At 42.8% G+C, this 17,142-nt stretch overlaps 1 protein-coding gene across 2 annotated transcripts in view; it reads right to left on the bottom strand.

Moving 5' to 3' along the window:
• The window catches only part of Eya3 (EYA transcriptional coactivator and phosphatase 3), a 66,902-nt gene that overhangs the window by 29,256 nt on the left and 20,504 nt on the right, over positions 1-17,142 (bottom strand). The window contains exons 6-9 of one of the 2 annotated variants that reach the window (XM_032896704.1): positions 13,709-13,846; positions 5,344-5,429; positions 3,834-4,017; positions 1,573-1,709 (exon numbers count right to left, since the gene is read on the bottom strand). In XM_032896704.1, the coding sequence (XP_032752595.1) occupies positions 1,573-1,709; positions 3,834-4,017; positions 5,344-5,429; positions 13,709-13,846 (545 nt within the window). The remainder of the gene's footprint in view (positions 1-1,572; positions 1,710-3,833; positions 4,018-5,343; positions 5,430-13,708; positions 13,847-17,142) is intronic. The other variant, XM_032896711.1, reaches the window with a different exon arrangement.

The raw sequence follows: 17,142 nt of genomic DNA on the forward strand, positions 1-17,142 counted from the left end.
TCCAAGTCAAGAGTGAGACTGTCTCAAACAAAGCAAGTTAACACAAAACCACAAAAATGTTCCAGAAATACATAGTGGCCAATATATCTAACAACACTGAATTGTGCTCTTCAAACGATAAAGTTGGAGCTAGAGACGTGGCTGAGCACTTAAGGCTCTGCTCATCTAGAGGTTGGACTCCCAGCACCCAGCAACCTGAGTTAGGCTCACAAGTCTGTAACTCCAGTCTTGGGGGACTGAACACCCTCTGCTGGCCCCTGGACACCAGGCATAAATGTTGTATACACAGACATACTGGCGAACAAGACAGCCACGCATTAAAAACAAAATAAGGGGTTGGGGATTTAGCTCAGCGGTAGAGCACTTGCCTAGCAAGCGCAAGGCCCTGGGTTCGGTCCCCAGCTCCGAAAAAAAAAAAAAAACAAAAAGAAAAACAAAACAAAACAAAACAAAAAACAGGTCTGGAGAGATGGCTCAGTGGTTAAGAGCACTGACTGCTCTTCCAGAGGTCCTGAGTTCAAGTCCCAGCAACCACATGATGCCTCACAACCATTTATAATGAGATCTGATGCCCTCTTCTGTTGTGTCTGAAGACAGTTACATGCAGATACACAAAATAAATAAATCTTAAAAAATCAAAACATTCATACTCATAACATTTTTCAAATCTTAACAAAACAGTGCAGTCCTTTTAAAAAAGGATTTTAGGTGGAGACTCAGGCAATTATGCAGCCAAGAATGACCTTGGACTCCTGATGTTCCTGCCTTCTGAAGTCCTAGGATTATAGGTATATAGTATGTCCAGGAAATCTGTAAAGTTTTATGTAATGTGCACTGTGGTACAGTTGTGAAAATGAGAATTGCTAGTTTTCCTTAAAATGATATCAGAAATTTAGTTTCCTTATTCTTTGCTATATTTGCTCCACGAAAGGAAGAAGACAGATTCTATGTACAGCTTCAATTATCTGTGTCTAAGAGTGTATTTAAGTATATCTCTTTGCTTTATTAAATATCATCAAAGAAAAAAATTAAAGCCACAAAATAAGGTAATGTAAAAAATTCTAACATTAGAATTCTGTATGTTTTTCTAATCTTTCCACCCCTACCTGAAGCCTACGTCCACAGTAAGCTCCCACAGTGCTCACAGCATGGCGCAGCGTGCTGGCAGGTCACCAAGCAGTCAGCACACGTGTGTCCCACAGCTGCGCTCACTACCCCTCCCACTCTCGATATCTATACGGAAACACTAGGACATCGTTCCCAGCTCCCGTGGCTCCTGAGATGCAGTGCATCCTTCCTGTTCTCTGCATGTGGAGAACAATTTCTTCCTTCTGTTAAAATTATGTGAATCAAAAAAGGTGAAACGGCTGGAAGGGATATGAAGCTAAGGTGTGAGCACGGAGGGATTTTCTTTTGCATGGATTTTTTTCCCTCTTGGCCAATTAAATGCTCCCACAAGGAATTCAAGCAGACACAACATCCAACAACAACATTATTGCTGCCAATTCCAGACATCTGCTTGCAGAGGTGAGGGAAACAGAATAGGTAGGTCAAGTGAGTTCCGTCACATACTTCTAGTTCGCTGTCCTGGGAAGAGCTGGCGTCAGCTTTCCTCTTGCCTCGGTTCTTGACAGTCATGTTTTTCCTGGCCTGATCATCAGCATCCTTATTTGGTGTTGTCTGGGACAAAGGTGGGCTTGTGGACGAGTCTGTTGAAAGGAAAAGCAAGACACACACTGTCAGCAGTCCCAGGCTTTGAGATCCACAGCAGAGACAGGGGTTGGCAAGAGGAGCAATAAAAAAGACAGGGTCCAGGGCTGGAGAGATGGCTCAGCTGCTCTTCCAGAGGTCCTGAGTTCAATTCCTAGCAACCACATGGTGGCTCACAACCATCTGTAAAGGGGTCTCATGCCCTCTTCTAGTGTGTCTGAAGACAGCTACAGTGTACTCACATGCATAAAATAAATGCATATTCTGTTAAAAAAAAAAAAAGACAGGGTCTTTATTTTATAAAGGAACCTGGGAAGAGCAAGAAAGCCCTTACACCACAATCTTGCCAGGATCCCCGAGTAACCAGAATGGCCTACAGAGACAAGATCTACTTACACAGACAGTATCTCTGCCTACAGACAACATCTGCTTCCTAAAGACACCCTAAAGGACAGTCTAAACAATAAATTATGCCTAATCCTGGCCAGAATGTTTGTGACCTCCAGTTTAATTACACTAGCACCCCTTTCTCATCCTAAGTGTACCTCATGAAAAGCACTGCAATCTCCTTATGAAGCAATGTTCATGAAGTAATGTCCCTGACTGAGAGTCGGCTCCGTGGATAAGAGCACTCGCTACTTTTGAAGAGTCCTGGGGTTAAGTAGAGCCACCTCTAGCTACAGTCTTAAGGGACCCAAAGCCCTCTCTACTGATCTTTGAGGGCAGCAGACAAGCAGTGGTATACGTACATATATGCACACAAAACACATGCAGACATAAAAATAAATGAATCTAAAAACTATTTAAGAGAAATAAATCGGCTTTATAGTCTTTTTAAAAACTATTCTTACTTTATTTACATGAATGAGTGTTTTGCCTGCACGTCTGTCTGTGCACCACATGCATGCAGTGACGTGAGAGGTTAGAAGAGGACATCGGTCTCTCAGAACTACTGGAGTTCAGACAGTTAGGAGCTTCCCTGTGGATGCCTGGAATTGAACCCAGGTCCTCCAGAAGAACAGTCAGTGCTCTTTTTTTTAAGATTTATTTATTTTATGTACAGCATTCTGCCTGCATATGTGACTGCAGGCCAGAAGAGGGTATCAGATCTCTTTACAGATGGTTGTGAGCCACCATGTGATTGCTGGGAATTGAACTCATGACCTCTGGAAGAGCAGTCAGTGCTCTTAACCACTGAGCCATCTCTCCAGCCCCAGTCAGTGCTCTTAACTGCATAGTTGTCTCTCCAGTCCAGAACTGAAGAACTAATCTCTAACTTATTTTTTGAGACATAGCCCAGGCTGGCCAAGAACTCACAGATATCCACCTGCCTCAGCCTCCCAAGTGTTCAGCATTTTTATTTAGTATTTAAACTTTATTTAAGATTTCAGCTGTTTATTCTTTAAACTCTGTTGCAATTACATTCTTCTGAACAATGTACTTAGCCACTGTACAGCTACCTAAGTGCAATTCCTCTTGAGAAGCCACAGCTGCTGAGGGCTGTGGAATCCTCGCCAAGAGTTCCAACTCCCACACTTGTGCTCTCCCTGATATCAACTCACTCACTTTGTGTCACTCTGGCTCATCCTGAAATTCTGTGGTATAATCAAGGACTGGGCTTTCCACGAGTAAGAAGTCCTGAAGTGGAAGGGAACTCCTTGGGCTGCTGGTGGCAGTGCAGGCAGGGCCAGGCCTCCCAGTGCCACTCACAAGCAGTCTCTGGCCTCCTGAGTCAATTGTTAGGATTATTGGGAAAGGAGCGTAGCTGTACCCAAGAACCTTAAAGAAGTTTAAGACACAGAAAGAGTGCCTTCTCTAAGTTCCTAGCAGGGGTTCAAGACACGCCTGTATTAAAACTAGAGGCCTGCACCCATCACCAAACAAGCTCTTGGTCTGAGGATACAGGAGAGTGTACACTAGAACGTCTCGCTGTTGGCATTCTTCTGTTCTAGCATCTACAGATATTCTGCCAAACAGCTACTCACCACAGTCCGTTTGCAGTTTAAACTGAGAAAGGGAAACCAACAGCATGGTGAAACTAACTCACCCCAGAACAAAATCATTTACCATTGCTTGGAAACACTGTTGGATGAGTTGGCCGTAATCTGGTTCTTTGTACTTACCGGAAGGAAGCCTCTGTGTGGCTGGTGCAGGTCCTATAGCACCAGGCTTCTCCGTCTGGTACGTTGTAGCTGCTAATGCTGTATTCTCAGTATCACTGTTAGTCTGACCTGTGACTCCAAAGCTGGAACTGGGGTAGCAGGCCTGGTACTGATTCTGTCCAAGAATAGTATAGGTGGGATAGTCCTGTGGGCCAAAGGGAGGAAAACAAGACGATTACAAGAGGTACTAACACAAGAGGTTTTGTTTTCCCTCTTAGTCAAAATTATTTTCCTAAAACAGTTTCTTATTTTCCACCTAACAAGTATTCAATGATTTTCAAAGTGCAGAACCTGAGTATAGACACATCATCTAAGTGGACAATGTGAATTTGGCAAACCTGCTTCAGGACTAAGTTATAATGTGAAAATCTAAAGATGCTACACTTGGAAGGTCAAAAACAAGGGCCGTGAAAGGAGAGAGCCTCCACAGGGCTGCACGGCACATAGCTGGGAACATAACAGAAACACGGGGCCACCAAGGTGGCACATGAACTCGGCTCAGGAGACAGGCAGGAGGATGAATGCAAGTTTGAGGCCAGCCTGGACTGTGGCGCATTCCAGAACACCCAGGCGTACATAGTGAGGCCCTGCCTCAAAAACCAACCCACCCACCCAAAACAGAACAGCCCCCTATGAACCCGAGGTACTTGTGGACTTAAGAAAGAAAAAAGAATAAACACAGCACCGGTGAAACAGTGAGGCACAGAGAGTCAAGGAGGAGGCTAGTTGTACCCCCAAACCACAGTCTGTGGAGATAACAGTAGACACAGCAGCTGCTGCAGAGAAAGTCTGAGCATGTTAAAAACAAAACAAACTCTAAATCAATGAAGGCATTATAGTGATCATTTAAGCACACACATAACCAGATCAAGTGATCACCAAATCACAGCTCAGCGTGGTGGTGGTGGTGGTGGTGGTGGTGGTGCACGCCTTTGATCCTAGAACTTGGAAGGCAGAGGCATGAAAATCTCTGACGTCAGCCTGGTCTACAAAGCAAGTTCCAGGACTGCCAGGGCTACACAAAGAAATCCTGTCTCAAACATGAAAAGAAAAACAAACCAAACTACAAACAATTACTAAGGAGATGGTGGAGGTAGCATTCACTCATTCCACAATAGTATGAGTTCCTTTGAAGTGAGTGCCAGGGATTCGTCCAGGCTCTGGGAATATAAAACTGATCAAAAACAAAAAAATAAATCCCGGCCCTTCTTGGAGTGCACACTCTAGTGAGAGCATTGGGGAAGGTTAGGGTTAACACGATAGATAACGCCACAGACAGAGCCACATTCCTGGGGAGGATCAGTAAGGAGCAGGAGAAGCAGGAGAGCAGCCAGAGTTCTGAGGGCATCCAGGGCTCACAGGCTACACTGTCCTAGCTGTCCCTTAGATGGGCAAGCTGAGCATGGAAAGAAGGGAGGAGTGAAAGTTGGGTGAATCATATCCAGGAGGAGGAACAAACGGGACACGGTACCTGGTTTGAGATGCTGGCCACGGCTGCTGCTGGAATATTGGCAATTGCAGATGAAGTGGATATCAGGCTGGCATTTGTGCTTGAAGCTACAGGATTGAGAGGATTAGGAGATGTTAAATGTAATTAGATGTAAATGGCTTAAGGATATGGAAAATAACCTGTTTTAACTGAACATATTGGCAAGAAGACAAAGAACACTGGGTAAAGAGGCAAATGCTGGAAGCTGGAGAGATGGCTCAGTGGTTAGGAGTACTCGCTACTCTCCCAGAAAACCTGGGTTCAAGCTGCAGTGCCCATATGATGACTGGAAATCCTATGTAACTCCAGGCCCTCCTCTGGCCTCTGTGGTACCAGGCATACATATGATAGAGACATAAAACAAATAAAACGCCATATACATAAAATCCATTAACAATTTTTCTTGAAAAGCAAACATTTGTTTTGCAGTGCAATACCACAGTGAGGCTTGATTACAAACAAAACACTTGGAGTTTTTGTTTCAATTTGAGTCTATGGAAAGGGTGTGCATACACACTTCAGCTTGCACTGCACACCAATGAAGTCAGAACTACGTCAAATCATCCCCATCTTTTCTAGAAGCTGAAGAATGAGTCCCCTGCAAGTGACCTGACAGTCTGTAGAGCTCTGGTGGGTCCTATGTTGTGGCATTAGTTATGGCCATTTGCCCAAAATTATGTCTCTCTTGAGGGACATGCCTACTTTAAGAAATAGAGCTAGTTCTCCAAAATCTAAAATGCTTAGAACTGCTATATTCAAATAATCAGTTATTAATGTGAATCAAAAGACACCAGGAGGACCCTCAAGATAGTTTAGTAGGAAATGCTGCTTGGTGCTAAGACTGATAACTTGAGCTAGATTCCTGGGATCCCCATGGTGGAAGGAGAGGTCTGACTCCACTGGTTGTCCTCCGACCTTCACATGCACATCGGTGTCCATATGCACACACACGCACACACATAAATGTAATAAAATTTAAATACCACTAAATAGTAATGATTTGTTACGTAGAAACTTTATCAACAAACCTACAAAGATTCAGAAAACATTAAATCTCATCTGGTCGGGTAATAATGTATTCAGATAATTACCTGGAACGTCTCTAAATTTTACATTTTTTTTTTGTAACAGAATCTATCAGGTTCTGACCCCAAACTTCAGTGACTAGCAAATACCACAGGGCTTTGCCAGGTAGACAGAGTAGTAGTCAGCGTTGCCAGGCACCAGTTCTGATCTCTTCTCACTTATGACAAGCACAGAAACATGGTTCCTGCTGCCGTCACCCACCGGAAGGACCAAACTGACCAGCACAAGGCTCTCCAGTGGAAAGCAAGCAAGAAAATCTCCACTAAGAACAGAATTCGGAAAAATGAAATAGGAGCACAGGTTAGACCAGAACCAGGTTCTGGAGGGAACTGTGCTAAAAGCTACATCTAGACAAGGAAAGTCACTGCTCCTGCCATGAGCTCAGCCCACTGAAGAGCTTGGGCCAGAGAAGTTCAGATAGTGGGCTCAGTCCAGTTGGTAATCCCAGTGGCCAAAAATCAACCAGATCTCCTAGCTCCTCCCTAATTAGGAAGCATCAAACAACAGCACCACACAGGATGGACAATTCCTAAGCAAGTTTAATCATTCTGTGGGAAAAGACTTTCCAGTACGTCCAGAATATAAGCAATATATTATCCTACGCAGTCCTGAGACAGAACAGACTGAACAAAAGTGACAGCCATTGGGAGAAAAGCTAGTTTGCTCAGCTCTTCCGGGAGAAAAGTTTGAGGGAAGAGGAGGAGAGGAGAGGAGGGGCAGAGTAGCTGAGGGACAACATGGCAGCTGATGTTAAAATTCCATGCTGGGGGTTGGGGATTTAGCTCAGTGGTAGAGCACTTGCCTAGCAAGCGCAAGGCCCTGGGTTCGGTCCCCAGCTCCGAAAAAAAGAAAAAAGAAAAAAAAAATTCCACACTGTACCTTTACAGGTTGTTATGACTGTTTTTTTTTTTTTCCTAGAGCAGGTAAAAAAATAAAAGAGCAATTTTATTTTTTATGATTTTATAACAATTCCTCCCCTTTCCTTTGGGTGTGCCTTGAGTTTCTTTTCTCTCCTGCCTAGCACTCTCTTAAATACTAACACCGGACACTTCCAGACTCAACTATACCTACACGCATGGAAGAAATGTGCTCTGGCAAAGTAGTTTTAGAAATATAATAAATAAAATAAAGAAATCTTAAAAAAGAAAAAAGAAATGCAAGACTCAGCCAAGCACGGAGCACTGAGCAGGTGGAGATAGGAGAGTCAGCTCAAGGCCACTTCATATTCATAGTGAACTCAAGGCCAGTGTGGGCTTCATGAGATCTAAACCCCCCAAACCGGAAAAAAGTAAAAATAAAACATTTAATAACCCTAAATCTAAAACATAAGTGGTATATTTTAGGTTTAACTATCACTGAACCCAAGTTAATCAACCTAAAAATGTACATAACCACTATATGCTTTACCCTATAAAGAACTACGACTAAGAAGCTAAGAATAAAAACCACTCATTCTAAGCTAAGAATAAACCCCACACCAGACTGTAAGCTCGACAAGGACGAGCCTCGCTGCTTTACTGTGTCCAGTAAAGCCCAACGAACACAGGATGAGGCTTAGCCAGGCAAGTGGTGGCCCTCTTCCTATCCCAGCACTGAGGAGATAGGGTGATCTCTGAGTTTGAGGTCAGCCTGGTCTGCAGAGAGAGATAGCCAGGGCTACATAGAGAGACCCTGTCTTGAAAAACCAAAACCATCCAATCAAGCAAAAACGAAGAGGCTTAATGACTATTTGTGAGATTCCTTCCTGCACACACTAGGTATGAGGGACGGTCTTTGACTGCTAGAGGCTGACAGACAGGGACCTACTCTTTTTTTTAAAGATTTATTTATTTATCTTATTTATATGAGTACACTGTAGCTGTCTTCAGACACTCCACACGAGGGCATTGGATCCACCATGTGGTAGCCGAGAACTGAACTTAGGACTCCTGGAAGAGCAGCCAGCGCTCCCAACCATTGAGCCATCTCTCCAGCACTGGGCTACCTACTTTTTTTTTTTTTTTTTTTTTTTGTTCTTTTTTTTTGAGTTGGGGACCAACCCAGGGCCTTGTGCTTCCTAGGTAAGTGCTCTACCACTGAGCTAAATCCCCAGCCCTTGGGCTACCTACTCTTAAGAGTTACATATTCTCAGCATGTCACCAAAATACTTAACAAAAACTCGGCCAAGTCCTAGCCTTTGGGACCCAGCAGAAACTGCATTACTGGTTAAAACTGACTGCGCAGGTGAGACATTTGCTCACTCACTGATTCAAACACACATTGTCTAAAGTGCATGTACTATTACACAGGGATGGCCTGTATCAATTACTCAGAAATATAAGAGAGGAAAAAACACCAGTACTTAAGATTAGTAATAAATTGGGCTGGGGATTTAGCGCAGGGGAAGAGCGCTTACCTAGGAAGCGCAAGGCCCTGGGTTCGGTTCCCAGCCCCGAAAAAAAAAAAACCAAAAAAAAAAAAAAAAAAAGATTAGTAATAAATCAAATTCCTCCTAACAAGGACTGGTGAGGTGATCCAGTGGATAAAGCTACTTGCGGCCAAACCTGAGCACCTGACTTCAACCCCAGCACCCACCCTGTAGGAGAGAGCTCACACCCAACGTTGTCCTTCAACCGCCAAATGCATGCTGGGGCACGTGCTCATACATGCTTTCATGCACAAACATGCACAATAATGTTGGAGGAGAGATTTACACCAGCAGTGGACAGAGTCTGAACTGAGCTATGCGATAACGGATTAGAGACAGAGACACCAGTAAAGACTCATGTACTTAGCTTAAAATACTCTGTGTACTTAACACAGGTTAGAGCACACACAGATTTCTTGCTCTGTTAAGAGAATATCTAAAAGAAATGACATCTGACAGCACAGCTGCAATGTACCCATCTCTTGGGTTTTTTTTTTTTAATGTTTTATTAGTATTGCATGTGTATGTATGGTGGTTTGAAAAAGAATGGACCCCAGAGGCTTACCTGTGTGTGTCTCCACATGTGTGCCATGGTGTAAGAATGGAGGTAAGAGGGCGACTTGTCCTTCCACTGGAGATTGTACTCAGGCTATACGGCTTCCATGACAGACAAGTTATCTTATTATCCACTGAACCCTCCTGGTAGTTCCATTGCTTTTTCTAAAAATTTTATTTATTCATTTATGTGTTTTCGCACATTTATTTTCTTTTTTAAAAAAGTTAGATTTGGGCTGGAGAGATGGCTCAGTGGTTAAGAGCACTGACTGCTCTTCCAGAGGACCTGAGTTCAATTCACAACCATCTGTAATGGGATCTGATGCCCTCTTCTGTCGTGCAGGTGTATATGCAGATACAGTACTCACAGACGACAAAAAAAAAAAAAAAAAAAAAAAAAAAACAAAAAATAAAAAAAAAAAACAAAAGAAACTTAAGAATAAAAATGTGTCCCTCTAAATAACAGTTTCATTCACTGTGTATTTGTATGTATTTGATATGGAGGTCAGAGGACACACCAGTTCTCTCCTTCCAGTGTGTGTCCTGGTGATCACCTAGATAATCCCTATATCTTAGTCTCTAATACCATTCTTTTCAGTAAGAGAAGCTGAGCCTCTTCAGAGAAATGGCTCATCAGGACTTGATAATATACAAGATCTCAGTGTCAGATACTAAAGAGTTAAAAAAAATCCAAACACTCAAAGTCAAACAAACAGGTCAGCAGTGGTGTTAATGTAAAAAGCTATCAGCCAAGCAGTGGTGGGGTGTGCCTTAATCCCAGCACTCGGGAGGCAGAGACAGGGAGAGGTTAAGGCTAGCCTGGTCTATACAGTGAGTTCTAGGACAGCTATGGCTACACAGGAAAATCCTGCCCTAAGAAAACAAAAATAAAAAAATAAAAAAGACATCAGAGTCAACTAAATGTGTTTCGGGAGACTACATGTGATCACACACACACACACACACACACACACACACACACACACACACGCTACAGATTAAAATTCAAAGTATAAAATAAATGTATGAGTCCAGAAACAAATGATCGATAAAAAAAGTGCTGGGAGAGACACAGATGGCCATGAAAGAGAGGCCAAGAGCCTTTAAGCACAGATGCAGCTTCTAGACCAGGTGAGTGGCTCACACCTATAATCCCAACACCTGAGGGTCAGGAGTCAAGGTCAGCCAGGGCTACATGGTAAAAGCCTGTCTCAAAAGCACTACACACACCCCACAATGGAAAACAACTTAGAAAGTAATTTCCAGTGGAAATACCTCACCACATGCCTTGAGCCAGCTGATCAAGGTTAACTCCAACTGTCCCAAGTGATATGGATAGAATGTGCCTTTGACACGAGATGGCATTTTACCTCTGTGACCCTTTGAGAAACCTGTAATACCAGTCTAATCATGAACAAAACATCAGATCAGTTCTAACAGAGGGGCATCCCCAAAGCCACCCAGGCCATCATAAATCAGAAAAGTAAGAACAGAAAGTCTATAGGAACCAAAGGATGCATCTTATGTTTGGTTAAGTTACCTCCTTAACTGATAATAATTTCTAATACTACTTCATTAATCATACCAAATGCAGCATACTCATAAGGGATGCTAACTGTAGGGAAAATTGTAGGGTGTACACATTAGTGATAATCAGGTCATCTTGTGAAGCCCCTCACACAATAATCCATTCCAAGATTTTTGTAATGTAATATACACACAATAACCATTGTGTTTTGTAAATAATCACACAATAACCATTCCAAGAACTAAAATCACCTAGTTCCCAGAGCTAAGTACCTTATTTTTCTGGATTCTTACCCTCCCTACCCTATGAACCCCTAGTATAGCTAGCCATGGGAGATGTTAATCCTTATCTTGAAAATTCTTTTCAGTCCTCTCCTTCTTTACTGCTCTGTAAATGCCCTAGCTGTAAGCTGACCACACTCTGCTTCTTGTATTAGGGACCCTGCACAGTCCTTTTCCTGGATGGAGTCTGTGCTACTGCTGACTTGCTCACCCCCCTGTCTGTATTTCTCTCTCCGACCTTGCAGTACAAATCATTTGAGGACTGTGTGCACCCTGCCCAATTTTTCTGTTAATCTAAAAGTATACTAACAAGAAAGTCTGCTAGGGCTGGAGAGAGAGCTCAGCAAATAAGCACACACACCACTGTGCAGAGGACCTTAGGTTCCCAGGGAGCATTCTGGGCAGCTCCTAACTGTAACTCCAGTCCAGGAAAGCAGCGCCCTCCTCTGGCCTCTAAGGCATCTGCACTGACATGCGCATACCCACACTCACCCAGACAGGTTTTAAAAGGGGCCAGAAAAATGTCTCAGCACTTAGTTATGAGCACTAAACACCAGCAGTTACTAACAGAAAAACAAGGGAAACCAGGTTAACAGGTTCAAAGGGAAAGAACATATCCTCAGCACATGACAAGTAAGGACGGTAGTTAATGAAAGTCAGGCAATGCTTTACTTCACTTATTCTGCAAGGGAAGAGAAATGTTAAGTTCAAGACAAAACTACAGAAGAGTAGAGACTTTATACCTCAGGACCCGTACTCTTTCTTCTCTTCCTTCATGACCTATGTGTATCCCTAAACAGGGATTATCTAAGACGGACCTGGTACCTTACTGCTTGCAGTTAATCCCCAAAACCTATTATTGTAGAAAACCACTGAAAATAAAAATGAAAGTTAGAAGTGGTACTGTGTGCTACTCCCAGATGGGTGAAAGGCTGGGTTAGGAGTTTCCTATGTTGGGCTCACAGGTTCAAGGTGAGCCTGGACCATGTCCTTACGTTTTGTTCCTCCTGGGTGGCTCCTGTTAGGAAGAAAGAGAACAGAGAGGAGATGGCAAGGAAAGAATGAGATGTAAAAGGGGAGACTCTGAAACCAGAGGTGCAGGTAGGTTAGACCTGGGTCTTAAGAACAAAGTGGGAGTTGGAGGGATGACTCTGCGTTACGGGTACTCACTGATTTCCCAGAGGACCTGAGTTCTAGTCCTACAGCCCGTGTTGGGCAGATCACAACAGCTTGTCACTCAGGCTGTCTTCTGGTCTCCGTAAGCACCATGTGGGTACCTTCATACACATGCACACACACACAAAGGAAATTCATCTTAAAAAAACAAGACAAAACAAAACCCAAAAGTGGCCTAGAGCTGCTACTATAGAATCAAACAAATCTCAAATCAATGAACTGAATGAAAACAGTTAAAACTAAATCTTTTTCATCAGCAAGGTCCCTAACTACAGAGGCTGTGGGCGCCATACTCGTCCTTCTAGATGTTTTGTTTGTTTCTTTTTTGAGACAGGGTTTCTCTGTATAGCTTTGGCAGTCCTAGAACTCACTCTGTAGACCAGGCTGGCCTCAAACTCAAGAGATCGGCCTCCTGAGCACTGGGACTGAAGGGGTGTGCCACCACACGCACAGTTTATTTTATGAGTGATGAAATGTAAAAAGCTGTAAAATAAATAAACAAGTGGGTTGGGGATTTAGCTCAGTGGTAGAGCGCTTGCCTAGCAAGCGCAAGGCCCTGGGTTCAGTCCCCAGCTCCGAAAAAAAAGAAATAAGAAAAAATAAATAAATAAATAAATAAACAAAGGACAAAAACAGAAGCATGGAGGTAGACGAGAAGTCAGGTAGGTGGCCACTGCTTTCCACTCTAGAGCAGTGGATTTGGGAGAGTAGGCTTTGTAAACACCACACTGCCCTTCTGCCTACTCACCCTGATTATAGAATTCTGACCTTGTCAGAGAAGAACTCGAGGAAGTAAAGCTGTTCACCCTGAATAGAAACAGACATGAACTTTTCTTTCTTCTTCACACATGCTAGGCAAGCACTCCACCGCTCACCTATACCCTCACCCCAACAGTGATCATTTTGAGTAAAAGAAATACTCTCACCAAGAAATAGTAAACAGGATGGGTGTCACAAAGCCACCAGCAGAAAAGCAGTCACATTGCATTCAATGACAAGTCACATAGAAGCCAGCCAAATTGTGCTCCATGTAAGATGCCACTGAGAACAAACTAGCACAAGACCAAGAGAAGCTTTCTAGGCGTCAGCATGCAAGAGAAGGCTTCACTTCTAGTAAGCAGCTCACATTCCAACCTAAGCTACTTACACACACACTGCATGGATTCGCCTGACACAGAGCATGCACAACCTTGCATGCCACCCCCTTTACTTTAGATGGTGCTCCTGTATCATCCAGTCTGTCTGGATATACGGGCAATTTTTTAAAAGATAAAGATAACGTTAAATAGCAAACACACAACCATGCCTATTTACCTGGAATGGGGTAAGAATAATGTGCTGGGCTTGGCTGGCTTGTGGTTAAGCCTGTAGTGCAGGTAAGAACACTGTGTTGACTTGGAGATGGAGTCTGAATTAAACCACTTTCAGGTTTCATACCTGGCCACAGTGCACCTGAATCAGATGATAAAGTGGACCAATTACAAACAACACACGGGGCTGAGGAGCCGGCTATGCTCTAAATACCAGCTGGTCGAAATCTCAAATCCGCTTGTGAAGAAAATTACTGCTTCACCCACTATAACTCAAGCAAACATATTTCAAAGAATTAGAGGATGGGGCCATAGGAACAAAAACTGCTAAAATCCTAACAGTAGCACTTATGCTCCTTTATTTCAATGGTTGGAGCAAGTGACCAGGAGTCAGAAAAGAGTACACCAAACTTGTCAGAAACACTGATGTCAATGTACAGTGAGAAATTCAAATTGTCGAGCTGGGAGATATCCTTTATAACTTAAAATCCACTTACCCATAGAATAAACAAGTTTTCTAAATGCTTTAGATACATTTTTTTCTTAAACTGATTATTTTATAAACTTTGTTTCCTATATTAGGAAAGACGAGCCTGCTTTAAAAACAAATAAACATTACATAGGCCCTAGATGTGCTTTAGCTGGTAAAGAGCTTGCTTAACATATATAAAGCCCTGGCTTCAATCCCACCACATAGAGTGGGCATGGGGGGCGGGGGAGAGTCAGCAACTACAGCACTGATGTAAAGGCAGAGCCTGACAACCTAGCGACTTTAAGGGTATCCTCGGCTACATGAGACCATGTTGCAAAAATAAATAAATAAATAATAAAAATAAAAATTACATATCAAGACTGTCTACACTCTATAGCATTGTATAAAATAAAAACGAATGACATGTAAGTAAAAAAAGTTATACATGATTCTATCATCCAAACATAACCGCTATTAATGGATTGCAGAAGAATCGCCCGTGTTTCTCAGGGTGTCTGCTCCATTGCTCTCTGCCTTACTCTTTGAGACAGGGCCTCTTGCTGGAGCTAGGCTGGCAGCCCTGGTGATCCCCCTGCCTCTGCGCCAACTCCTAGTGCTGGGCTGTAGGCACACACGTTGCCACACCGTGCTTTATCTACCTGGGTCCTAGGGATCTGACCTCAGATCCTTGAGAAGCCAGCCCTGATTCAAAGGAACCATCTCTATGGGCCACTATTTTATTTGTAAAAACTTACACGCAAAAGGTAAGAATGAGTGCTAGGATTCTCGGTGGTTTGGCTTGTATACCTGTTAGGCATATTACCCTTTACACAGTACAGTAACTTCCATATTTATTGTAAGCAGTGTGACTTGACTGTATTCCCAAGTAGGTTTAGACCCGGAAGACTTAGATTTGTGAACATGTTTGACACAGAATTAACACAGAATTAAAGCGACATCTCATCAACACCAATGCGTCAAGTAAGAGTTTCCCGTTAGCCTTATTATGTAGTATTTTACTACGTGAGGCCAAGTTTTACCATGTGGACCAGTCCTCCTCAGGAAAGAGATTAGAGGTGTATGCCATCATGCCAGGCCAGAAACTCAAATACATAATTTTTTTTAAGGAAAGGGGGAATAAAAGACAATATGAAAACTGCCTCTAACAGCATTGTCCTTTGGGTATGTAAATCTATTCCTTTAAAGGCAACCTATCTATAACTCCTTATATTAAGAAATATGACTAAATAGTTGAATTCTATAGGACTATTGTACAGAGCAGATGAGGAAACCAAACCGTAGGTTTTTCGTTTGTTTTTTTTTTCTACTTTTCGGAGCTGGGGACTGAACCCAGGGCCTTGCGTTTGCTAGGCAAGCGCTCTACCACTGAGCTAAATCCCCAGCCTGGGTTTTTGTTTTTGATATATTGTGTGTGTATCTGTGTGTGCGCGCTCATGAGGACATAGGAAGGTCAGAGAACAGCTTCTCTTACACCATGTTAGGATCCAGGAATTAAACTCAGGTCATCAGCCTCGTCAGCAGGCAGCTTTACCAGCTCAGCCATCTTAGCAGCATTTCTTTTTTCCTTTATTCACTCACTCACTCACTCACTCACTCACTCACTCACTCACTCACTCATTTATCTTTTGAACCAGGGTCTAACTATACAGCCCAGGATGGTCTTGAACTTATGTCCTCCCACCTCTACCTCCCAAGGGACGGACTACTTCTGTACATTATCACATCTCGTTTAAAACTTCAAATGCTCTTTATACATGCATGTGTAGGTTTTTAAAATTAACTTTTTAGTGAGCATACAGAGTATGCTGTTGTACTTTGTGCTCATTCTTCCCCCAACACACGCACGCACTTTTCCATATTTCTTCTAGTTTTTTTCCCATATTTTTAAAAGAGGACACTTTTTGATTTCAAGCTGAACAATCATCTTTTTGATACAGACGAAAATTTGGGAGGATTTAGCAGATCAAGGCTTAAATGTAATCCCAAGCATTTACTAATTTTATGACTTAGGGACAATGACCTAACCAACTCTAAGTTGCTGAAGTGGGACAAATGCTACTTCCTACCTCTACGGTCTGCTTTAAGGATTAAATGAGACAATAATATAAAATGTCAAATCTTGTTATAACCTATTGCTTGATACAGTAAACATTTAAAAGTATATATATAATGAAAGTTTATTTATTTAGGGTTTTTGTGTATTTTTTGTTTGTCTGCTTTTTGAGTGAGGGTTTCATGTAGCCCAGGCTAACCTCAAACTCAGGGCAATGTTCCTGCCTCCCTTTCTCAAGTACTGTAATTACAGAAGCGAACCACCATGGCTGGCTATAATTATATTTTCCAAAGTCTACTGTATTGGAACTATAGTAACAGACCTAGTTTCCCTGAAAACAGCACTAAAAGCACAACAAAGAAGGGTTTTCTCATATCTAAATGAACATACTACCAAAAAAGAACCATGTGTTAAATCACAAGAAAACAGTTATTACTTAAATATGTTGCACTCATGTGTACAAACCCTCTCAAACACAACAGGCGACACAAGGAATCTTTGTGGAGCTGGCTCTCTCCCTGCACCTGTCTATGAGTTCTAGGGGTTGAACTCAGGCTGTCAGACTGGCACTTCAGGAGCCGTAACCTGCTGAGCTACCCTGATGGTCCCAAGTAAATGACTGTTAAAGACACTGCGGCACATGCCTCCTATTCCAGCATCTGAGATGCGGAGGCAGAAGGATTAGGAGTTAAAGGCCAGATTAAAATGTATAGAGAATTCAAAGCCAGCCTGACTTAAAAGACAGAACATAAGGCTGGTGAGATAGCTTAGCCAGTAGAGAGAGAGGCACTGCATGCAGGCCTGACGTCTGGTTTCCCCAGATCCACAAGGTGGCAGCACAGACCTGACTCTCACACTTGTGCTACACTCGTACTTAGAGGCACACAAAATT

The sequence above is a fragment of the Rattus rattus genome, chromosome 1 (assembly GCF_011064425.1).
Source record: "Rattus rattus isolate New Zealand chromosome 1, Rrattus_CSIRO_v1, whole genome shotgun sequence".
In the NCBI taxonomy this organism is placed as follows: Eukaryota; Metazoa; Chordata; class Mammalia; order Rodentia; family Muridae; genus Rattus; species Rattus rattus.